This window comes from Cervus elaphus, chromosome 23 (genome assembly GCF_910594005.1).
Source record: "Cervus elaphus chromosome 23, mCerEla1.1, whole genome shotgun sequence".
In the NCBI taxonomy this organism is placed as follows: Eukaryota; Metazoa; Chordata; class Mammalia; order Artiodactyla; family Cervidae; genus Cervus; species Cervus elaphus.
This window is the reverse complement of record NC_057837.1, coordinates 38,722,132-38,747,123: the sequence shown is the minus strand read 5'-3', so window position 1 is coordinate 38,747,123 and position 24,992 is coordinate 38,722,132. Positions and strand designations below refer to the sequence as shown.

Here is a 24,992-nt window from a genome sequence, read left to right as displayed (position 1 = left end):
TAAGAGGTGTATTTTAAACTAATAAAGAACAGCGATGTGCTGTCCCATAGTCAGGAAATGGCCAGCGCAAGACCCAGCCCCAGGTGTCCCGGCCCCAGGGTCCAGGCTCTCACCCTTGGGTCCTGCTGCCCCCAAGAATCAGAGCCCCCAGGTGAGGTGTCTGGGAGTCAGCCCCCGCTGTGCTCCGATCTCTGGGTCTTGCATGACTCCCTCCCCCATCTTCTCTAGCTGACTGTAGCTGCCTGAGGGCTACCTTGGGTGTCTGCAACCCAGTGTGCCTGGGAGTCAGCACCACTGTCCCAGGAGCAGCCCCTCTGCAGCCCTTGTCCTTGGTGGGACGCCCTCAAGCTGCATCCCTGGCATCTCCCTGAACTCCCCTTGGGTTGAGCTCAGAGGGGACCTGCTCAGATGCAAACCCTGCGCCTCTTGCTGTCCTTCCTGGGCTCACATCCCAATGCCCCGACTGGTGGGACCATGACAGGACCCCTCACACTCAAGGGGCAGTAAATATCCCTCAAGGCTTTTGTTGTTCAGTCACTTAGCTGTGTCTGACTCTTTGCGACACCATGGACTGCAAAATGCCAGGCTTCCCTATCCTTCACCATCTTCTGAAGCTTGCTCAAACTCGTGTCCATTGAGGCTGTGATGCCATCCAACCATCTCATCCTCTGCCATCCCCTTCTCCTCCTGCCTTCCATCTTTCCCAGCATCAGGGTCTTTTCCAATGAGTTGGCTCGTCACATCAGGGGGCCAAAGTATTGGAGCTTCAGCATCAGTCCTGCCAGTGAATATTCAAGGTTGATTTTCTTTAAGATTGACTGGTTTCAAGGTAGAGGGGTCCATTTTACCTCCTTCACTTGTAAAGCAGTCCATCGTCAGGTCCTCCCTAAAGGACACAGGCAACTAGGAGAAGTTTCAGTTGGGTAGTCAAGTATAACCTTTGACCTTCAGGAGGGCATTCTTTGGAGAAGAGATCTATGTGAGACCCTACAGAATAAGTTCAAATGCAAGGTGGTAAAGAGCACCTGAGATTGGTGGTCATTCCTGCAGAAACAAGAAGGTGAGAAGTGGACTATGCCCACTGGGGTGTGTGCCCATCTGGAAGAACACACAGAAGCTGGTAACTGCGGGGGCCTCTGGGTGTGAAAATAGGAGAAGGTGGCCAGGAGAGGGATGGAGAACTGAACTTCCTCCATGCTCCTCTGTACTATTTAGATTTTTTTTTCCTTACGTGCATGTTTTTCAAAAAAAAATATCAAGGAGTTCATTTATTCATTCAACAAGCAATTTTGGTATGGATTCCCACCTTCGGGGGCAGACTGGTGCTGGGGGGCTGTGCAGCTGAGCCCTGTAACCTGTCATCCAGGCTGAGGTCTCTGACCGAGGGGGTACCACAAACTGAACATCGAGATAGTGGTGTGGAAGCGAGACCCAGACAGGATAACACCCACCCACAGCCAGAACACAGGGCTGGAAAAAAAGGGAGGACATAGAACCTTGGGAAGATGACAGCTGAATGGGGGCAGCTTCCTGGAGGAGGAGTTGAGGGTAGGACTTAGATGATGGGTTTGGGGGCAGACAGAACTCTGGTCTCCAAGAAGATGCTACTCCCCACACCCCAGAACCATGGCTCTGATGATACATCACACCCATGTGTACCCAGCCTGTCTCAGCCGGGGCTGCTGCAACAAAGCACTGTAGACGGAGTGTCCTAACAGCAGACGCTTATTCCTCCAGTTCTTGAGGCTGGATGGCTGAGGTCAGGTGCCACACTGGTTCTGATGAGAACGCTCTTCCTGGTTTGCAGGTGGCACCTTCCTGCTGTGTGCTCACATGGTGGAGAAAGACAGAGCGCATGTCAACCTGGGTGGAATGGGTCTAATGGTTCAGTCCACATGGCATTACCTTACACAGCCAAAGGGACTCCGCAGATGTCATTAAGGTTACTGATGGGTTGACATTAACAGAGAAGATTCTCCTGGGTTACCTGGGTGGTAATCACCCAAATCCTTTCAAGCCAGAGGCAGAGATGAAGGCAGAAGGGTTCAGAGAGCACGCTGAAGCCCGAGAAGGCCTCCTCGTACTGCCGCAGGCTTTGCAGAGGGAGGGGCCTGGTGACCAGGAAGGTGGCTGGCTTCCAGGAGCTGAGAGAGCTGGCCTGGCTGGCAACCAGTGAGGGTACGGGGACCTCGGTGCTACCACCATGAGGAACTGAACTTACCCTTTCCCAGGCCCCCAGATGAGAGCCCAGTCTGGCCAACATCCTCACTTCAGGCCTGTGAGGTGGAAGCGGGGAACCCAGTGAGCCCTGCCCCCGCTTCTGACCTGCAGGTGCTCTGAGAGCAGGAATGGTGCTGTTGGCAGCCGCCGAGCTTGTGGTGAGCTGAGCGCGCGCGAGTCCACACCGGGACACTCCACTGAGGTGACCAATGCCGCGGGGAGCTGGGGCCTGAAGGCAGGTACCCACGGGCCCCAGCAAAGCAGGCCCCCCAGTGAAAATGACCGCCTAGGCTCAGCAGGGGGGCCACCAACACAGCCCGAAGGTCCAGGAGGCAGAGCGCAGGGTGGGGCCCAGCCTGCCTGGAAGGCCCAGCGAGGCCCCCGTCCCCCAAGCCTGGCAGGAACAGGGCCCAGTGTGACCAAATGACCCAACTCTTCAAGAGAATCCAGAAATCCATTTTTCACATGAAATATTCCCATTCCAACTTTAAAAACACAGTGCTGGCCAACCTTGAGCAGAACAAGTAAATGAGAGGTGTGTCTTGAGCCAGAGGTGAGCTTCTGGGACATCTACCAAGTGTGAGCGGTCAGGCAGAAGAGCACCCAAGTGGGGGCCTTTCCAGGAGGCCGTGGGGACCCAGTCCTCCCTACCATGCAGAAGAGGAGGGACTCACACTCGCAGAAGATGCCCGCCCCAGTGCCCTGTGGGGGACCCACTCCCAGCCCCCAACAACCGGACATCTTAAGGGCAATGGGCCTTTTTTCAGAGGCTGCCACTGAGGCCAGAATGGGGACCCCCCAGACATGAGCTGGTGACTCTGTCTCAAAACTACGCTTTCAATTCCGAAAGCTGAGTCTGTCCAGCCACTCCACCTGGTCTCCTGACATCACAAGACTTTGCTCTTTTGATGGCACGGGGGTTTGCTGTGTGTTCCCAAGGCCTGGACTCTTACCCCCTCGCTAGTGAACCAGCCCCCTCCTCACTCAAGGCTTGGCTGTCCTGTCCAGTGCTCACCATGGCACCCACCCTTCAGGTAGCCCAGCCTTTTTGGATCCCATTCCTTCACCCCTGGTAGCTCAGTGTCTCAGCTTCCCAGCCCTGAATTCCTGAGAAAGTACTCTACCTGGTTTGAGTCATGTTTCTGCCCCAAGTGACGCTGGGCCAGAGGTCTCTAGCTAACCCATGGGGTGGGCTTCCCTGTGGTCAGATGTCAGTCCATGCAGGACCCCTCTGTAACCCTTCCCTCCCTCCCTCACACCCCTCCAGACCACCTACCCCATTTCTAAGCAAACTCATCTCAGGGCCAATCCCCAGAGGTATGAGCAGGACCATCAGGGGACACGCTCGGGCCAATCGTGTCCCTAACAGCAGCCCCCCAAACGCCTGACACCCATAAATGCAGCTCAAACAGCAGTGCCTGGACTAGGCACAGTAAGCGGTCTCTCATATCATCCAAAGACTCTGAGATGCCCACGGTGACCCCAGGCAGGGGCACCGGCAGCAACACCACATCATTTACCTCCTCATCTGTTGAGTCACCCAGGTGAGCCAGGAAGCTCCACACCCCACTCCCAAACCATCAGCGATTCCTGACCACAGAGCTGAGGGTCAACTCAGCCAAGGGTCTCTTCGCTTCCCTCTGAGAAGATGAGATTTTGACAGCAATGAGCTCCTTCTCTGCCTCATTCCAACATGGAGAACTTCGGATACCTTTGCAGGGGCAACAGGTCAGTGAGGAAAACAGATACACGATGAGGTCGGAGGATGACTCGTGCCCAGGGGAGGCTTGAGTCTTAAATTCTCTTTATAAAAACTTCATTTTGTGTGAAGCAATTATCCTTCAATAAAAAAAAAAAATCTTTTTTTTTCTTTTTTATTTATTTATTTTTTTGGAGGCTAATAACTTTACAATATTGTATTGGTTTTGCCATACATTGACATGAATCTGCCACAGGTGTACATGTGTTCCCCATCCTGAAACCCCCTCCCACCTCCCTCCCCATCCCATCCCTTTTGAATAGAGGGCAGCAGGCTTTTAAGACAGTGCTACTGAGTTTATAGGGCTTCCCTGGTGGCTCAGATGGTAAAGAGTCTGCCTGCAGTGCAGAAGACCCAGGTTCGAACCCTGGGTGAGGAAGATCTCCTGGAGAAGGAAATGGCAACCCACTCCAGTATTCTTGCCTGGAGAATCCCATGGATGGAGGAACCTGGCGGGCTACAGTCCATTGAGTTTATACTGACACACAGTAAACTGCCTATGTATGTAAGTACACAATCTGATGTATGAAAAACACATAATGCCTGTGAAACCGTCACCACCCTCAGGACAATCAATGTATCCACCACCCCAAGTTTCCTCCCCACTCCCCACCCATCCCCGTCTCCTGGCAACCACTGATGCCACTACAGTTTACATTTCTACTATGTTACATGAGTAGACCACAGGTACATACTTGGTTTTCTCTGGGCTTGCTCACTCTGCACAGTTCTAACATTCAGCATGTGGTTGTGCCCACACTGAAAATCCAACCCCATTTATTGCTGAGTAGTATCCCAGGGTAGAACGCCCTGTGATCTGTCAATTGGTGATGGACATTCAGTTTATCTATAGTCTGCGACAATCACAAATACGCTGCCATGAACATTCACGTACACATTTTTATACTTGTGTGTACGCTTTTCTCTTGGGAAAATACCTAGGGAAGGACTAGCTGGATTGTTTGGCAGGCATGTATTTAAGGATGGCCATTTCCATGAAGCTCCTGGGTGGCTTTTGGAGGGTCCACGCTGTGTGTGTTTAACCTACAAGATAAGGTGCACACTGGTCACGAGGAACTAATGACCCACACACTCACCCACAGGGAGGCCTCATCAGGCTGCAGCTGCTTCGTTCCATGTGTGGAGGGGGTTCCCAGAAGGGAATATCTCCCAGCATCACTTCTGATTTTGTGAAACGCTCAGCGCACAAGCTCCTGATGCCAGAAATGGCCCACGAGAGGGCTGTGTGATCTGTCTGCGGGAGACCCTCAACATGTTGGAGCATCTCACGGGTCTAGAGCAGATCAGTTGTGATCAACACTGAGAGCTGTGCGTGGACCACAGCAGGGGTTCTGCAAGGGCGGTCCCACCAGCGTCACCTGGGAGCTGGGCTAGAAATACACATCCCCCCTGTCCAAACCTACAGAGTCGAAACTCTGAGGGGAGCCCAGCCATGTGGGCTTCCAGGTAATCGGATGCATATTCCAATTTAAGAACCAGCAGCCTAGAACATCTTTCTTTTAAGCCCTTCGACTCTACCGGAATTAAATCCATCAGAAGTCGTGTTACATCAGGGGCACATCCCCTCCATGGCCTCATTCCATCCCCACAGCTGTGGAAAGAAAGTGAAAGTGTGAGTCGTACCTGACTCTCTACTGCCCCATGGACTGTAGCCCACCAGGCTTCTCTGTCCATGGGATTCTCCAGGCAAGAGTACTAGAGTGGGTAGCCATTCCCTTCTCCAAAGGGTCTTCCTAACCCAAGGATCCAACTTGGGACTCCTGCACTGCAGGCAGATTCTTTGCCATCTGACCCACCAGGAGCTCACCCTTTTAGAACACTGCAACCCTGTGTTAAAGTCTCAAAGAGCCAGGCTGCCAACTGGAATGCAGAAATGCAAAGTGATGGTCATCACTTCTTGCCCAAAGACAAGACTCCAAACAAAACGAAAGTTCTAGGAACTCAATCACTGAAGCATTTAAACCCAGCTGTCAAAACCACCTGTGTGTCTACCTGGGGTTTTCACCCTAGCAAATTATGACATAAATAAATCTAAGGAAAGAAAAAGACAAAGATTTTAGGTGATACACTGCAACTCTCTTTACTGCTCTAGAACCCTCGCTCCAAATTAACACATCAGCAGGAACATTAATCAAACTTGAATAGGAAGAATTTGAGTAAAAATATTGAATACTTTTTGTTTTAATCTTCAGCTTAAGCATGATTGCTGCTTGACATTTTAATCGGAGAGAAGGTCTGCTCATTTTCCTGGTATTTCGGCAGGCTTACCACTTAGCCCAGTCCTTGAAAACTCTCTCCAGCTTCTGGCCAAGCAGAACTTTGCCGCTCACTTTGAACTTGCCGGCAAGGAAAGCCTTCTGAGGGTTCATTTTGCCCAAAATCAACTCCATGAAGACAGGCTCCGGGATTGTGAAGACGGTGTCCGCTGGGAGCCTGGCAGGTCCTAGATACGTGTCCCCAGAGCCGTTCTTCAGATCAATGGTCCACTGGTGGACAGTCTTCCCATCTTTGGTGATGTCCAGCTGGAAGATGGCATTGACTTTCTTCACCAGCTGGTCCCCCACTTCTTTGACGTGCTGGCTGATGTCCTCAAACACTGGGACGGTCTGGAATTCTGACAGCGAGAGAGGGTGTGGCACGGCGGGTTCTCGACCAGGACCCAGTTCCTTGAACTGGCCTGCCTGAGGCCCGTCCCCTGCCTTGATCTTGAGCTGATGGTCAATTCTCTTCCACATCCTACTGCACTGGTCCTCCTGACCTTGCCGACTGGTGTGTGAGCAGCTGCGGCCAGGTTAATATGCACAAGGTCAGATTGTGACATCAAAGGCAAGGCCAAGCGGGGACTCAGGCTACATGTATGTGCCACAGTCTCATTGGCTGAACGGGTGCTAAACATGTGACATGGGGTTAGGGCTCGGTCAGGTCATTGTGACACAGATCCACACCACCACTCCCCTAAACCACAAGGTCCCACAGGCCCAGCCCAGAAAGGTCTGGACCCCAGGCTGGGAATAAAGGAAACGGGCCCACAGAAGGTTCTCTGGTGACATGAGCCCTGTCTTTTCAACAGTCCTAACTGAGAGAGCACTCATTCTGATTCTTTCAAAAGTAGAGATCCTTAAGGTCCAGATCCTGGTGCTTCACCTGCCTACTGGGGAGCGGGAAAAACTGTTAGAATAAAACAGCTAGTGGAGGAGGGCTCAGCACCAGGACCTGCGCTAGAAGCTTCCAGAAGCAGAGTGAGAGGGGAAAAAGGAAAGAAACAAATATCCCTGTGGTCAGCAGAAGACACTGCTGGTCTCACAGGATAACTGCAGACACTATCACAGCCCTCACTCCGAGCCACAACACCGCTGTAGGCACTGCACATGTATTTTATCAACACAGTTAACTCTCCATATAACTGTCTGAGGTGGGTACTGGTATGATCCTCATTTTACAGATGAGGAAGCCAAAGCAAGGAGAAGTGAAATGACTTTCCAAAGCCACCCAGTGAGTTGTAGGGCAGCCAGGTTTAAACAGAAGTGACAGAAGAAGGAAGTGACAACCCACTCTAGTGTTCTTGCCTGGGGAATTCCATGGACAGAGGAGCCTGGTGGGCTACAGTCCATGGGGTCACAAAAGAGTCGGACACGACTTAGGGACTAAACAGCAACAATAATAAGTACTGGCAAAGGTGTGGGGGGAAAGAAGCCTCCTACACTGTTGGTGGGAATGTAAACTGGTGCAGCCACTGTGGAAAACAGTACAGTTTCCCTAAAAAACTAAAAATAGATCTACCATATAATCTAGCAATCTCACTCTTGGGCATATATCCAGAAAAGATGAAACCTCTAATTGAAAAGATACATTCACCCAATGTTCACTGCAGCACTGTTTACAATAGCCAAGACGTGTTAAGTTGTTTCTGTGGTGTCGGACTTTGTGCGACCCCATGGACTGTAACTGGCCTGGCTCCTCTGTCCATGGGATTCTCCAGGCAAGAATACTGGAGTGGGGTGCCATGCTTCCCTGATGGCTTAGATGGTAAAGAATCTCCCTGCAATGCAGGAGACCAGGGTTCGATCCCTGGTCGTATGAAGGCATGGAAGTAACCTGAACATCCACTGATAGATGAATGGATAAAGAAGTCTGTATAATCTCCAAATTCACATGCTGAAACACTAACCCCATCATGTGATGGTTTAGGAAGTGAGAGGTGATCAGGACTAGATGAGGTCATAAGGCGGAAGCCCTCATGAGTGTGGTTAATGCCCTAATAAGAGTTACAGGAGAACTTGCATCCCCTCTCTCCTCCCTAACTTGAGGATACAGTGAGAAGTCCACAGTCTGTAACCTGGAACAGAGCTCTCCCAAGAGGCTGGCACCCTGATCTGGGACTCCAGCCTCCAGAACCATAAGAAATAAATTTCTGTTGTTTATAAGCCACACAGTTCATGGTATTTTTATGACAGCAGCCCAAGCTAAGACCTGTGTACACCCAGAAAAGGGCGAAGATCAATAATATTAATCCACCACGCCCACAGGAAGACAGTGCCAAGCCCTGAAAGCCTTTCTCACTGGAAAAAGAGTTACTGCACTATACCAAACTCATGTACAAATATATTTGTAAAGTCCCAGTAACTTAGATTACATATACATAGAACAGAGATCATCCCTCCCAAAAGGCATCACTGGCCAGTGTAAGGGCATTCCTATTCCAGCTGAAGACAGGGCCGAAGACAGGCAAATAGTTAAAGTAAAACAGTTGTACTTATCTTTCCATACCTTATATGCATGCCCAAGTGGTAACTTTTTAATTTTGATAAAATGTGTAAGATATGCCTGCCCAAAATTAATAAAACTGATTGTGAATAAAATAACAGATAAAGTTTCTAAGAAAAGTGATGCATTTTTCTGACGTTCCTGACATTATTCAAAATGTTTTTCAGAATACCTCTTTATGACCGCTGTCACAGACCAAGGCTCAGCCGGTAAAGAATCCACCTGCAATGTGAGAGACGTGGGTTCAATCCCTGGATTGGGAAGATCTCCTGGAGAAGGGAAAGGCTACCCACCCCAGTATTCTGGCCTGGAGAATTCCACAGGGTCACAAAGAGTCAGACACAACTGAGTGACTTTCACTTTCACTTTTCACTTCACTGTCAAAAACAAAAGCCGAGTTCTTTTACTGCCTCATATCATTCAGGATGTTCTCAGCTATGAGCACCAAGAACAGCCACAATTCTACAGGCTTCAACCCTTCAACTTCACAGTCTCCCTTCCCGTGACGAGAACTGTGATCTCCCATTAAAGAAGTCCTGAGGTGGGGCTAGAGGGACCAACCACGGGGCACAGCTCTGGACTGGGGTTTTCCATGACTGAGGGGTTTCCCAGGAGATATGACCTTCAGTGCTAAAGCCAGCAAGTCCCAGACAAGCAGGAGGAGCTGGCCACTCCAGGGTTGGTTCCTTGAGCAGCTCAGTGAGTCTTCAAGCACCCAAGGTCCCTCCTTCCATTATCCTGCTAGACATTCCTCTAAGGTCAGTGACCCTTGTGGAGGCAACACTTTGGGGCATCATTCAGTAGAACAACAAAATGAGCCACCTTCTCCTACATGTACTCTTTACCAGAAGGGCCTATTCTCCCCAAGTCTTTCAGCAACTTCATGCCTGTCTCATGGCCAGGACCATGCTTATCACCCTTGGCAGGATCAGCTTCTGTCTGTGGCTGAAAAATGTCACCTACCAGATCAGTAAACCAAAGGTATTGTGGCCATCAAGCCCTCAGCCACCCCTTAGTGTGTGCTCTGAGGGGATTCAGGATAGAGAAAAGCAGGATACTGGCCCTAGATAGCTGGGGTGCAGACCAAAGCAATGATTTCAGTGAGCCCAGAATCTCCCATCTTCCCAAACACAGAAAAGCAGCTAAAGTCATTAACTTGCAGTGTCATGTTTTCTTAATGAACAGTAACATTCTGATGTTCCACTACAGGGTTTTGTTTTTGTTTCTTTTGTGGTGGCTCAGCCAGTAAAGAATCTGCCAGCAATAGAGGAGACCCAGGTTCTATCCCTATGTTGGGAAGATTCCCCTGGAGAAGAGAATGACTACCCACTCCAGTATTCTTGCCTGAAGAATTCCATGAACAGAGGAGCCTGGTGGGCCCCAGTCCATGGGGTCACATAGAGTCGGACACGACTGAGCAACTAACTTTAATGGACTTCCCTGCTAGCTCAGACGGTAAAGAATCTGCCTGCAATGTAGGAGACCTGGGTTTGATCTCTGGGTCAGGAAGATTCCCTGGAGAAGGGAGTGGCTATGCACTCCAGTATTCTCGCCTGGAGAATCCTATGGACAGAGGAGCCTGGCGGGCTATAGGCGGGCTGCAAAGAGTCGAACATGCCTGAGCACACACACAGAACTCCTATATATCCTGGCTCCTCTTCAAAGCTGTCCCTCAGGGCCATCTGAGAGGCTGTCTTCCCAGCTTATGGTTCTCAATTTTTAGGTTGTGCTTTTCTCTTTTTTTCAGTCCAGAGGTTCACAGAGTCACCTTTGAGGCCAGACTCAGCCACCTTTCCCTAACTTCGGGGCTGCATGGAGGAACGTGGAACCCAATAGAGGTGCTAGAGAAACAAAAGGAGGAACTAAGAGTGAATGGCACTCATCCTCTGAGGTAGGTGTCTCCTCAGGAGTCCCCTGAGAGGCAGGGGTAAGAATGACACAGGCCAGGGACCTGTTAGAGGGATGCGACCTTCCTCACATCGGGGAAGAAGCTGGCTACATAGTTTCCCTGCAGCCGCTGCTTGCGTCTGGGCAGGCCCTGAGGGGAGCTGAGCGGCAGCCCAGCCCAGAGGTCAGGGAAGCAGTGGGCAAACAAGGAAGCCCATGAAGTGACCAACCAGGTGAGCCAGCAGACCCCAGATGTTCCCTACAGGTCTAGAGCACCTGGGCAGCCGCACCCACATTTTCCTCCAGTAGAAAGACTCCGTGCTGTGTCATTTCTGCCTCCCAAGGCTCAGGGGAGGTCAGCACCCCGTCCTCACCCTGGAAGTCTGTGGGGATGGGAATTCTGGAAAACATAGTTCTAGCTCCACTAAGTTGTTCGAGAGCAAAGCTGGAGCCACATCGAGTGCTTTGATTTTTATAAACAAAATTCATGTACACACTGCTATATTTACAATGGATAACCAACAAGGACCTGTCGTATAGCACAGGGAACTCTGCTCAATGTCATATGCCAGCCTGGGTGGGAGTGGGGGTTTGGGGGAGAACAGATACCTGTACATGGATGGCTGAGTTCCTTCACTGTTTACCTGAAACTATCACAACATTGTTATTTGGCTATACTCCAATACAAAATAAAAAGTTTAAAGTTTGAAAAAAAAAGAAAAGCTTCAAACTAACTCTAAGGATAAAGCGGCCCAACAGGCTGAGCACTGGCATCTAGCTACGGTGGAGGAAGTGTCATTTTATTCTCATTTTCTTTCCTCCTTTCCCACTCACTGCTGTGGACTCTGGTCACCCCATCAGAGCAGAGCAAAGCAAAGTAAGAAGGACAACTCGCCATGTCCCCAGCCACTCCCTCTGACACACGGTTTGGAAACCCTGACGACCCCCCTGGAGAAAAGGCTGATGCAGTCAGTCGCAAGAGCTGGGTCAGCCCCTAGGTCTTACTGAACTCAGTACATCAAGAGCACTGTGCCTATGGAACAAATCCTGGTAAGTTCCCCTGGCTGTTTTGAAAGATTCATCAACCCTGAACAAGGAGAGGGCCAGGGGTGCAAACCAAAGAACAAGATCTCTGCCAGACAAGCAGGAACTGTGCCTATCTCAGAAGGATGTTTTTGGTACAGTGTGTTATTTAACTGTGGTCACTGTAACTGTGGACACATCACAGAAGCCCGAAAGCTGATGGTTAAGAGAGTCTGTAAAGATCTTGTAATTACCCATTTAAAAATGAGGACCTTTACTGATAGACACAACAGGAATGAATATCAAAAATGTTATGCCAAAAGGCTGCATAATATATGATTCCCTTTAGGAGAAGGGGGTGGCAGAGGACGAGATGATTAGATAGAATCACCGACTCAATGGACATGAGTTTGAGACAACTCTGGGAGGTAGTGAAGGACAGAGAAGTCTGGCATGCTGAGGTCCATGGGGTCGCAAAGAGTTGGACAGGACTTAGTGACTGAAGAACAACAAACATGAAGTTCTAAAACTGGCAAAACTAATCTATAATGGAAAAAAAGTCAAAAGAATCTTTACTCTGGGGTGTGAGGGTGAGATTAACTGGGAAATGGCATGAAGAAACTCAGGGGTGATGGGTATATACATCTGTCAAAATTCTCCACAGAGTGATGTGTACTCACGCTTGCAACTTGTTTTGAAATGCAATAAAAGATAAGATGGATTGATGGATGGATACATAGACATGTAACAAAACAAATACAGCAGAATACGGTAGAATCTAGGTGGGGGGTAGATGAGTTGTCCATGAATCAGCCTAGTACTGAATTATAGGTAGATGTCAACAAACTGACTGGTGAAAAGATGGGGGAAAGGCTATTAGAAAAGGATTCATAAAAGTTACAGTCATTTAGAAGGCAGGTCAGACATTCAGAATACACAGTATGGTTCACACCATTCTTTTTAAACATATGAAATACAATCACCCTGTTGAACTCAGTTCCTCTTAGTTACTAAGTGCTGGTTATGTGACGATTCCAAGTTGAACACACAGAAATTTTGTCCCATAGCACATGAAGGATCTCTCTCTACTTCTCTATTCGGCAGCCTTGTTATCAGTCATCTATAACATAAAGTACTGCATAACAAACCATCACATCTCAGAGGCTCACAATAATAAGCAATTATTTCTTGCTTACATGGCTTCAGAGAGGTTAGGGATTGGCCAGTCTGGTGGGGGTCCACTGGCCTAGGCTCCAGGCCCTGTGTCTCTCATTCTGCTTGATCAGCAGGCTCTTAGGGGCAGGCTCTTCTCACCATGAAGACCACAATACAAGAAGGCAAGACCGCCTGCACAAGTACGTGCCAAGACTCTGCTCACGTTTCTGTTAAAGTTCCACTAGCCAAAGGAAGTAACACAGCTAAGCCAAATAATCACAGCTCCCTCATTCACCCAGCTCTGGAAATGGAGAACTCACCTCTTCATTTATCACTGCAAGAGATTCAGGGGCAGCTTCAACTCGGGGTCGAGTGACGTGGAGTCTCTGTCTGCTTGAATGGCCCCCTCCACAGCTTCCACTGCACAGGAGAAACAAATCTCAAGTGTGTAACCACCAATTCCAGTGAACTGTTGTATTTTGCCTCTTCAGCTCCCCTCAAGGTAGAACCCCGAGGGGACAATTACAAACATCGGGCCAAGAGATAGAACACAGGGCATTTCTTTTTCTGCCGCAGGAGAAGTCAATTAGGGTTTCAATTTCCACTGTTAAATGTCACCTTTTTACAACATCCTGGAGGAGAGCCGGCAGCCCTGTCCTTAGGGGGCAAAAAAAACTCTTTCAAGGAAAGGCTTATTGTCTAAAAAGACACAGAAGGGTCCAGAGATTAAAGGGCCCACTCAGGCTGTCTGGATTTCCTGGAGCTCTTGGTTTCTATTTCCAGCTGAACATCTGGCTCCCTGGTAGCCCCCAGTGAGTCTTTTGAGCTTCCCTGCCTCACTTTTCTACCGGTTGCAAGAAGAGATAATAAACCAGGCTGCCACACAATGCATATATAGTGCCCCCAAGGAGTGAGGAAGGGAGGCAGACTTCTCAAGGAGAGAGCTGTCAGCATGTTTTCTCCTGATCTTCAGGTATCTCCAGTGTCTGGAACCCCTCATTAGAGTATGTGGTCCTTCCCCTGAGAAGTCAGATGAGAGACAGAATCAATGGAGCCAAGAGACTCCCTTCTCTTGTCTCTGCTGCAAGGCAGACGAGTCAAACTGCATGATGACTGGTCACTCTTCTTCACTCGCTAACACTCTGCACCCTATTTTCAAAAGAAGGAGCATGTTGTTGGCATGGCTGAAAGACTAAACACTCCCACTCCATTGCTACAGCCACTAGTGGGTATTTTATCACAATTTCTGTGCAGGAACTTTCTGTCCACAAAAACCCTTCCTCCACCCAGATGGGTGAGACTGAGAGTATCTCCAGTTTCTAAAGTTAGGTCATAAATCGCTCTCCTGCTTGCAGGGTGGTGTTGCCCCTGAAAAGATCCCATCTGTTCATGGTCTGCAACTTATTTTGAAATGCATTCAAAAATCAAGAAGGGCTTTTAATTTTTTTTTAATTATTTAAAACTTTTTTTCTGTTTTCAATTATAGGGGAACTCATTTCCTCCCTCTCTGGGTATTTCACCCTCATCTATAGAACAGGAACATTGGTCTCTTCCAAAGTATTAGGAGGAAGGACAAGGGCAGCTGGAACTCTCATAATGCCGCCAACAAGAATGCCAAAGAGTTCCACTCTGGGAAAGAGGTTTCAGTATCTAAAATGGGTAGGTTGTTTTTTTGTTTTTTTTTTGGATATATCTGTACAAGTGGAATTGCTGGACCCCAGACAATATTTCCAGGGATATACCAAACAGAAATATCTACATTTTTTCTTAAAAGACACTTATTAGAATGACTTTAATCAGCCAAATGTAGTAACCACCCATATGCCCATCAACAGTAGAAAGGATAAATTACAGGAAACTAAACAGCAATGAGAATTAACACTCTACATCTATACACAACATAGTGAAATTCACAGTCATCGTTTTGAACAAAAGAAGCCAGACCCTCCCCCTCCCCCTACCAAAAGGAGTTCATACAGCTTCTAGAGAGCTGGTAATTTTCTAATTCTTGATCTGAGCATTTTTAATTTGGGAAAATGTATTGAACCATACATTTATGATGTGTGCTCTTCTCTAGAGATATATTACACTTCAATGAAAAGCTTTAAATACATATGCACACAGAAAAAGTGCCCACAAATCAGAACAGAAAGCATTGGAGGAAAGCATCCACCCAATCTTCCACTCTCTCCCTCCCTCTCTCCCCAGGGGAAAGCCATGGCTGACTGGTGTTGAAGGGGAAGCTGGAATCACAGCCACACAGAGCCTGGGTGACCCCCTCCTCCCCAGGCTCCCAGGCCCTGCTTCGATCCCCTTGTCTTGACTGCCATGACCTGAAACGTGAGAGGCAATGATTCTCCTTTCGTTTGGCCAAGCCAGTGGACCTGCTCTGCAGACCCAAGTACCACTGCTCATGGGCACCCCAAGTCCAGGGGGAAGAAGCAGGGAGCCCTGGCTGACTATAGCATAAACCATGTTCTCTGGTCCAGGGCTGCCAGCAACAGAGGTGCTACTCTGACCTCCAATTCCCATCGCTTACATCTATTTCTCAACTGACTCCAAAGATGGAAGAGGAAGACACGTGATTAATGATCACCCCTTAAACCTCAACAACATCTTCCTCGGCAGTTAAGAAGGTGAAGACAAGAATGAATGTATTGCTCTTATTTTACGAAGCATTAAGACCAGAGGCTGTGAGTTCCTAATGGATCCAAGGAGATGGTGATGCCCCTTTGGAACAAAACCAACTGGGTAATTAGAAAAGAAGAATGCGATTACCTAATCTCCTTCCTGTAAGATTTCCCTGCATTAGCAAGAAATCGCTTTTCTGGGTGACTCCTAAACTGGAGATTTAGAGGTTTTGAATATAATATCAGAGGTTATCCCGTTGCTGAGTTAGATGTCCCAGTCACTGGTTGCCACAGATGGAAGAAATGGGGGGGTCACAATATTTTTCAGCTCCTTCCATCAAGAAGTGAAGTCCATCTCTCCATCCCTTTGGTCTGGGTCTGGCCAAGTGACTTGCTTTAGACAGTGGGATGCAGCAACTTAAGACAAGCAGGAGCTTAAAAAGTGCTGCACCATTAGCCATGCCCTTGGATTATTGGACACATTCCACCACTGTCTGAAGAAGACTGCTGGAGGATGAGAGGCCACATGGACCAAGGCCCCAGAAATAGAAGTGAGATGCCTAGATCACCCAGCCCCAGCCAAGAAGCCCATGTGAGAAGAACCACCTAAACAATCCAGAGAACCTTGAGAAATGAAAAGTGTGTGTTACCAGTATACAACCGATTAGAACAGCCAAAATCCACAACACTGACAACACCTAATGCTGGAGGGGATGTGGAGCAACAGGCACACTCACCCCCTGCTGGGTGGATGCAAAATGGTACAGCCACTTTGGAAGACAGTTTGGCAGTTTCTTACAAAACTAAACACACACTTACCATCGGATCCAGCTTATTTTGTGCTCCTTAGTATTTACTCAAATGAACCGAAAACTATATCCACACAAAAACCCACGCAAGGATATTGATAGCAGTGTTATGCATGATTGTCAAAACTTGTAGCAACCAAGATGTACCTCAGTGGGTTAAAAATGGAATACACTAAAAACAAATGAACTATCAAGCCATGAAAAGACACGGGGAAACTTCAAAGCATGTTACTAAAAAGCCAATCTGAAAAAGCTACATACTGTATGAGTCCAACTATATGACATTCTAGAAAAGGCAAAATGATGGACACAGAGAAAAAGATCAGTGGATGTCAGGGGTTTGGGGGTAGGGAGGAATGAACAGGTGGAGCACAGAGGATTTTTAGGGCAGTATGACTGTTCTGTATGATACTATATCAGTGGATAGTCATGGTAGTAGTGTAGTGTTAGTCACTCAGTCGTGTTTGACTCTTTGTGATTCCATGGACTGTAGCCCAGCAGGCTCCTCTGTCTACAGAATTCTCTAGGCAAGAATACTGGCGTGGGCAGCCACTCCCTTCTCCAGGGGGTCTTCCTGACCCAAGGATTGAACCTGGGTCCCCTGTATTTCAGGCAGATTCTTTACCATCTGAACTACCAAGGAAGCCCCATATCGATGGATGATGGTGATGGTTTAGTTGCTCAGTCGTGTCCGACCCTTGTGACTCCATGGACTGTAGCCCATCAGGCTCCTCTGTCCATGGAATTCTTACAGGTCATCACTTGTCAAAACCCACTGGATGTACAACACCAAGAGTGAGTCCTTATATAAACTATAGCTTTTAGATGACAATGATGTCTCAACATAGGTTCACTGATTTTAACAAATGTCCCACTTTGATGGAGTACATTGATGGTATTGGAGGCTATGCATGTGTAAGGCTAGGAGAAAATGGGAACTCTCTGCACTTTCTATTCAATTTTGCTATGGACCTAAAACTTCTCTAAAACAATAAAGTCAATTAAAGATAACATGTATTATTCTAAGCCAAACAGTTTTTAGATGGCCTGTTACATAGCAAAAGCTAACTGATATACTGAGTCAACTGTTGAATGGGGAGGAGAATCAAGGGGAATTGAATCTGCCACATTAGAATCACAGACACAAATGAGAAAACACAGGACAAAACGGCTGCCATGGAATCCAGGAGTGAGTACGGTTGCATCTGTAGTTGGGCAAGTTAGGTAAAACCAGATGAAAGTAAGTTAAGCCCAGGTGACACGCTGGGTCTGACATTTTACAAGGACACACTTTTTAGGCCCCATTATGTGCTGTTTTTGTTTTCTCTTCTCTATTAGGAGAACGGACTCCCTCCACTGAGGTTTGATGGTAAAATTCCTATTTCTGGAAGCTTCAAAAGTGGGACAGAAGATAATGAATGCAATCCCTATGTCGACAACTAAAGAGGCAGAGCATGAGCTGCTTGGACCTGAGCGAACCAGCAGGTGCCTGCCTGTCTGCTCCAGTCACCCGATCCCAAAGGGTCTGGTCGTCAGCACCAAGGAGGGGAAAAAAGGAAACAGGAAACGTTGGACATGATGGACTACCCGGAGGTAATTTAATTGGTTCTCTGGAATGAGTGATTCACCACCCCTTTACCTCCTTCACCACCCACCCTGCCTTCAAGCTCCCCTGTCCCCACCACACAACACCCATCCACACACGCACACCAGCAAACAACACAACATTGGGCCCGAGTCTCCTTACTAAAAACCCTGACATCAAAAACCAAGGATTTCTCTGAGCATTTGGCATCATGTGCTGAGAATGTGGCCATGGATGCTGAAACAAGAAAAGTCCCAGTGGATGAAAACCTGAAGCCAGTACTGAAGTCAGATTCCAGCCTCAGCAGCTGTGACTCCTGTCTCAGACTCAGGGCGTCAGGAAGAGCACTGGAGTGGGGTGGAGGGAATAGCTCAGCTCACTGACAGACGGAGCTGGCCACGGTCTCAATATTAGCACCATTTCCTGAACCAATCAGAATTCCACCAAGGCTGTTAACTGGCTGCTGGCCATATGCCTCTCGTTTCCGAATGTGCTTCCTGATTCAACATGGAAATGACAACTGAATTACACGTCGGTCATGCTTGACCTGCCATACCTGAGCCCCTCAATTCACAGTCTCCTCCCACATTCGTAGGATGAGTGGGGAAATGAAGAAAACATCCTGGATGGGTGATGAGATGGCTCTTCCTCTTCAAAGAGAAGACAGGAACAACCAGGGAGCTATGCCCAAACTTGGAGAGGTTTTTCTAGCTCAAATCAAACAATACCTTGAAGATTTCCCTAAATTCTTAATCTGTGACCAAACAGGTTCAAAAAATGAGGAGCTAGGGAGAGATAAATTTGGAAATTGGGGTTGACATATGTAAACTACTATATATAAAATAGGTAATTAATAAGGACCTACCATATAGCACAGGGAACTCTACTCAATACTCTGCAATGGTCTGTATGGGAAAAGACTCTAAAAAAAGAGTGGATATATGTCTAACTGATTCACTGTGCTATACACCTGAAGTGAAGTGAGTGAAGTAAAATTTGCTCAGTCGTGTCCGACCAACTCTTTGCGACCCCATGGACTGCAGCCTGCCACGCTCCTCTGTCCATGGAATTCTCTAGGCAAGAATACTGGAGTGGGTTGCCATGTCCTCCTCCACACCTGAAACTAATACAAAACTGTAAATCAACTATACTCCAATAAAAATTTTTTTTAAATAAGGAGTTGGACTCTAAAGACCTAAGAAACAACTTTTTAAAAACTGCACTGCCAAGGTTTATAAAAACATGTGTGTATGTGTTAATATCCTGTCTCCACCCAAAGTCATGTTATGATATTGGATTGTCTGAAAACTATATCCCTTCTTTCACCAACCTCAATAAAGTGCTGACAAAACTAGGTTATCAGTAGGAAGACAAAGCAGTTGGAATTCTCATACACTGCTGGTGGAAGTACGAAATATCAGGCTTTTTTGCTGCTGTTGGGGACAAAGAGTCTGTTGTTCAACATTTACACTACAGCACTGGGGCTTCCCTCATAGCTCAGTTGGTAAAGAATGCGCCTGCAATGCAGGTGACCCTGGTTCGATTCCTGGGTCAGGAAGGGAAAGGCTACCCACTCCAGTATTCTGGCCTGGAGAATTCCATGGACTATAAAGTTCATGGGGTTGCAAAGAGTCAGACACAACTGAGTGAATTTCACAACTACTGGGGGAGCTAGTGAGTGTTTATATCATGCAGGGTTCTTACTTGCAGACAAGAGAATCCACTGCAACAAGTTTAAGCAGACAAGGTTTATTCTATTAGCTGTCTCACAAAACATCTAAGGGGGCAGGAAACTCAGGTGCTTACATGGTCAGGAGTGATGTAGCCGGGAGACATGTCCCACCTCCCCACAGGAATGTTCCAGCAGAAACCCTACTGCTGTCACCATACACAGTCTGTGATTTTGGAGGTCTGGACAGTGGAAGATCCCATGCTGCCCCGGAAGCAGCATCCATGTGCCGTCTTGTCTCACGTGAACGGATCTGCTTGGAGGAATTCAGCCAAGCGTGGCTCCCCAGCTGCATGGGAGTCTGAGAAAAGGCCCTTTCAGCTTCCCACAACCTACAGCACAAGAAGACATGAGCCAGGGGATTGACAGTGATGGTGAGTGTGTGTATCTCAGGGTGGTACCTGCTACAGTGTATTTGGGGAGGGAGAGTGGATTGAGTCCAGGGGACCTGGGTGGAAGATTGGCAAGGAAGGCTGGAAACGGTCAGTGCCCAATGGAGGAGTCACCTGCGGGCAGGTGAGGACTAATGTTAGGACACTGGCTAAATGTCTCAGAGAGGATGCTGAGAACAAACAGAGCGAGTGAGAGGACCTTTGGAAACACCTCCATTTATGAAGTTAGGTCCAGCGAGACACAGGTTAAACTAAAGTTTCATTTTGCATGAAGAAGAGGAAAAAGGCTTTTTAATGATTGTTTTCACTGTGGGGGTGGGGAGAAGCAGAGGCAGTGAGATAAAATAATAAATTGATGATGTTTTGACATAAGTCACTGTCAGGCTCAAAGGGTCCACATAAGCTCCCTTGGGGGGCGATCAGAAGTCAGTAGGCACCTCTCTGGTGTTCACACAGCACCTCACTTTTCCTCACGGACACCCTGCCACCCCCACTCCACGAAGTCCCATCAGTAAAAGTGCCCTGCCCACCCATACCAACCTGAGCAGTGGGAAGACATCCAAGTCAGCTCCCCAAGGAATCGGAATTGTTTTTAATGAGACAGAGTCGACATACAATATAAAGTTGGTTTCAGATGTCCTATGTTATGACTTGACACATCCATACACCATGAAGTGATCACCACGTTTAGCCTAGGAACCACTTGCCCTCAAAAAGTTACTGCAGTGTTACTGACCATATTCTTTATGCTATGTCACACTCTCAAGGAATCTGAATTGTGAGCCAAATGACACAAAGACTCACCTCCCACCCTATCCCCAAATCAGACGAAGTTATCCCAGAGGCCGTTCCCTACAAAGGTTCCTTCAGGGATCCTCAGGGCTGCCCTCTGTCACTTTTTTTTCTTTTGTTTTTGGTTGTGCTGGATCTCTGTTGCTGTGTGCGGGGCTTCCTCTAGCTGTGGAAAGAGAGGACTACTCTTCGCTGAGGTGTGGGCTCTCATTGCAGTAGCTTCTCTTGTTGCAGAACTCGGGCTGTAGGCACATGGGCTTCAGCAGCTGCAGCGTGGGGGCTCAGTAATTCTGGCTCACAGGCTCTAGGGCACTGGCTCAGTACCTGTGGTGCACAGGGCTTACTTGCTCTGCGGCATGTGGGATCCTTCCTGACCTGGGATGGAACCCATGACCCCTGCATTGGCAGGCCGACTCTCAACCACTAGACCACCAGGGAAGCCCCTTCCTATCACTTTTGAGGTCTCAATGAAAAATGCTTCCATCAAGTCTGTGAGCTTCCTAATGCCCTTCTAATGTTTGTTAGGTTTAAGTTAACTAGTGTCTATTTATATTGTTCATGTGTAAGTGCTGCAGCAGGTCACTGTGGTAATGGCCCCCAGTGAACACGTGCCCCTTCGCAATGGGACATTGCTGCCCCTCCCATCAAGTCTCCATCCTTGAAGTCTATGTCTCCACACCACCTAGATCTGAGCTGGCCTTCTGACTTACTTTGACCATTAGAATATGGTGGGTGTGATGGTGTGTGATTTCTGAGTCTAGGCCTTAACGGGCCCGGGAACCTCCTGGAACCCTGAGGCTGCCACGCTGTGAGGAAGCCCAAGCTCACTGGAGGAGGTAAGCCGGAGAAACAGGCAGCCTGTTGAAGTGGTCATCTAGGTGGGACCAGTTTGGCAGTGACAGCAGACAGAGGCAGTGAATAGGGCAGAGGCAAAGCTACTGGCCAACCGGGCATTTGCAAAGGTCCCAGAAAGTAGCTAAAGTGAAGTGAAAAGTGAAAGTCGCCCAGTCATGTCCAACTCTTTGCAACCCTATGGACTATATAGTCCATGGAATTCTCCAGGCTAGAATACTGGAGTGGGTAGCCTTTCCCTTCTCTAGGGGATCTTCCCAACCCAGGGATTGAACCCAGGTCTCCTGCAATGCAGGTGGATTTTTTACCATCTGAACCACCAGGAAGCCCAAGAATACTGGAGTGGGTAGCCTATCCCTTCTCCAGTGGATCTTCCCAAACCAGGAATCGAATCAGGGTCTCCTGCAATGCAGGCAGATTCTTTACCAGCTGAGCTACCAGGAAGCAGGGAGCCCACAAATGAGAACAAACGGCCTTGGTGCCAATGGGGAAAAAGTCAATGTGGTCTGGACAGAAGATCCAATCAGCCAGAACACTGCCTCAAGGCAAAGCCTCCTCTAGAGCCAGGCCTTGCCTCTCTTCCATTCTGGGAAGACCATGAAAGGTGAGGAAGCTGCAGAAGAAATGAAGAAATGTGTGAGGCTAGCAGAGATGGATTCATGAGATTTAAGGAATGAAGCTGTCTCCATGAGAGAAGTACAAAGCAGCAGCAAGTGCTGATGCAGAAGCTGCAAGTCACACAGAAGACTTGGCTGAGATAATGACTGAAGGTGGCTACACTAAACAGTAGGTTGTCCATGAGATGAAGCAACCTTGTGTTAGAAGATGCTATCCAGGACTTTAATATCTAGAGAGCAGAAATTCATTGAATGTTTTAAGCTCACTATTGAGAGCTACTGCTCAGAAAAAAAAGATTCCTTTCAAAATATTACTGTTCATTCACAATGTACCTGGTCACCAAGAGCTCTGATGGAGACAGACATGATGCACGTTGCAGTCATGCCTGTGAACACCAACTGTATCCATCCTATAGCCCATGGAGCAAGGTGTCATTTCTACTTTCAAGTGTTATTTTTTTTTAACAAATACATTCCATAGGCTATAGCTGCCACATAGAGTGAGTCTCTGATAGGTCTGGACAAAGTCAATTGAAAACCTTCTAGAAAGGATTCACCACTCAAGATCCATTGAGGAATTCATGACTCAGGGGAAAAGGTCAAAATACCAATATTAACAGGAGTTTGGAAGAAGTTAATTCCAACACTTATGGATGACTTTGAAGGTTTCAAGACTTCAGACGAAAACACCTCAGTAGATGATGTGATCTTATATACAGAAAAACCTAAATACTATACAAAAAAAACTGTTAGAACTAATAAACAAATCCAGTAAAGTTTTAGAATAAAAAGTCTATATACAAAAATCAGTGGCCTTTCTATACACTTAAACTATCAGAAAGAAAAATTAAGAAAACAACCCCATATACAATGACATCAAAATAATAAATACCTAGGAATAAATTTAACAAAAGTAGGTAAAAGACCTATACACTGAAAACTATAAGACATAATGGAAGAAATTAAGGAAGACACAAATAATTGGATGAAAAGCCCATGTTCATGGACTGAAAGAATTCATATTCTTAAAATGTCCATACTACCCAAAACCATCCATATATTAAATGCAAAATTCCATTGGCATTTTTCACAGAAACAGGAAAGACAATCCTAAAATTTATATGGAACCACAAAAGACCCCAAACAGTCATAGCAATCTTCAGAAAGAACAAAGCTGGAAGCTTCATTCTTCCTGATTTCAAACTATATTATAAAGTAATCAGAATGGTATGATACTGGCATAAAAACAGACACAGAGACCAATGGAACAGAATTGAGAGCCCAGAAATAAACCTAATTTATGTCTGTGCTTATAAAATATGTTCCGCTAATATCTGACATGGGAGCCAAGAATATGCAATGGGGGAAGGACAGCCTCTTCAACAAACGGTGTGGGGGAAACTGGATAAACACTTGCAGAAAAAGAGACATCGGACCCCTATTCTACACCACTCACAAAAATTAACTCAAGATGGATTAAAGACTTAAATGCAACAGCTGATATCATAACATTCCTAGAAGAAAATATAGGTAAGAAACTCCACGGCATTGTTCTTTGCAGTGATTTCTTGGAGATGACAGCAAAAGTACAGGCAACAAAAACACAAACAAGAGGAACAAAAACACTAGAAAGCTTCCGCAGAGCAAAGGAAACAATCTGCAGAATGAAAAGGAAAGCCATGTAATAAAAGGAAATACTTGCAAACCATAGACCTGGTAAGGGATTAATATTCAAAATATGTAAGGAACCTATACAACTCAATAGCAAACAATAAATAAGGAACCTGATTTACCAATGGGCAAAGAAACTGAATAGACAAATTTTTCTAAGGAAGATATACAGAAGGTCAACAGGTACATGAAAAAGTACCCAACATCACTAATCTTCAAGGAAATCAGAACCACAAGATTTCACTTCACACCTGTTAGGATGGCTGTTCTTAAAAAGGAAAGAGATTTCCAGTGTTTGTGAAGGTACGAAGAAATGGGAGCCCTAGTACATCATTGATGGGAACGTAAATTGGTACAGCCACTGTGGAAAACAGCCCAGGGGTGCCTCAAAAAATCAAAAAAATAGAGGTACCACATGATCCAGCAATTCCACTCTTGGGCATATATCTGAAGGAAACAAAACCAGTATCTGGAAGATAAACTCACACTCCCGTATCCACTGCAGCCTTATTCACAACAGCCAAGATATGGAAACAGTGTAAGTGCCTGTCAATGGATGAATGGATGAAGAAGATGAGGTCAGTACACACAATGAAATATTTTTCAGCCAAGAGAAAGGAGGAGATCCTGTCATTAGCAACAACACAGATGAAACCTGAGGGGGTTATGAGTGAAATAAATAAAGATAAACACTGTATCATCTGAAAACATTCTAGAACCAATGATGATGATGAAGTTAGGTTGGGGGCCTGTGGAACAGCACAGTGCTAGTCGGAAGTCCGCATGGGTTCACAAGTAACATGGTTGTTGTTGTTCAGTTGCTTTGCGACTCCATGGATGGCGGCATGCCAGGCCTCCCTGTCCATCACCATCTCCTGGAGTTTGCCTAAGTTCATGTCCATTGAATCGGTGATGCTGTAACTCAGTGATGCTGCATTAATACTGTTTGACAGAATCAAGGGATTAATCACCAAATTACTTTGAAAAGGGGGTTTCTTGACTTTGGCAAGAGTGGTGACTCGAGGAGAAGAAAAGTGGGGTGAGTGAAAACATGACGGATGCATCTGTTGACCTGTTAAGAAGATC

General features: G+C 47.1%; 1 protein-coding gene and 1 long non-coding RNA gene across 2 annotated transcripts; one reads left to right on the top strand and one right to left on the bottom strand.

Annotated features, from left to right (window-relative positions):
- Window positions 1-3,754: 3,754 nt before the first annotated feature.
- LOC122681514 lies at window positions 3,755-20,444 on the top strand. The gene is made up of 3 exons (XR_006337013.1): window positions 3,755-3,764; window positions 16,696-16,700; window positions 20,310-20,444. It is a non-coding gene; the product is annotated as an uncharacterized LOC122681514 (long non-coding RNA).
- On the bottom strand, window positions 6,055-7,813 carry SCP2D1 (SCP2 sterol binding domain containing 1). Its single transcript, XM_043883688.1, has one exon. The coding sequence runs from the start codon at window positions 6,733-6,735 to the stop codon at window positions 6,265-6,267; it is 471 nt and encodes a 156-aa protein (XP_043739623.1). The 5' UTR covers window positions 6,736-7,813; the 3' UTR covers window positions 6,055-6,264.
- Window positions 20,445-24,992: the final 4,548 nt, after the last annotated feature.

Coding starts and splice junctions, on each gene's coding strand:
- SCP2D1 (XM_043883688.1), bottom strand. CDS start 6,735: ATGTGGAAGAGAATTGACCATCAGCTCAAGATCAAGGCAGGGGACGGG.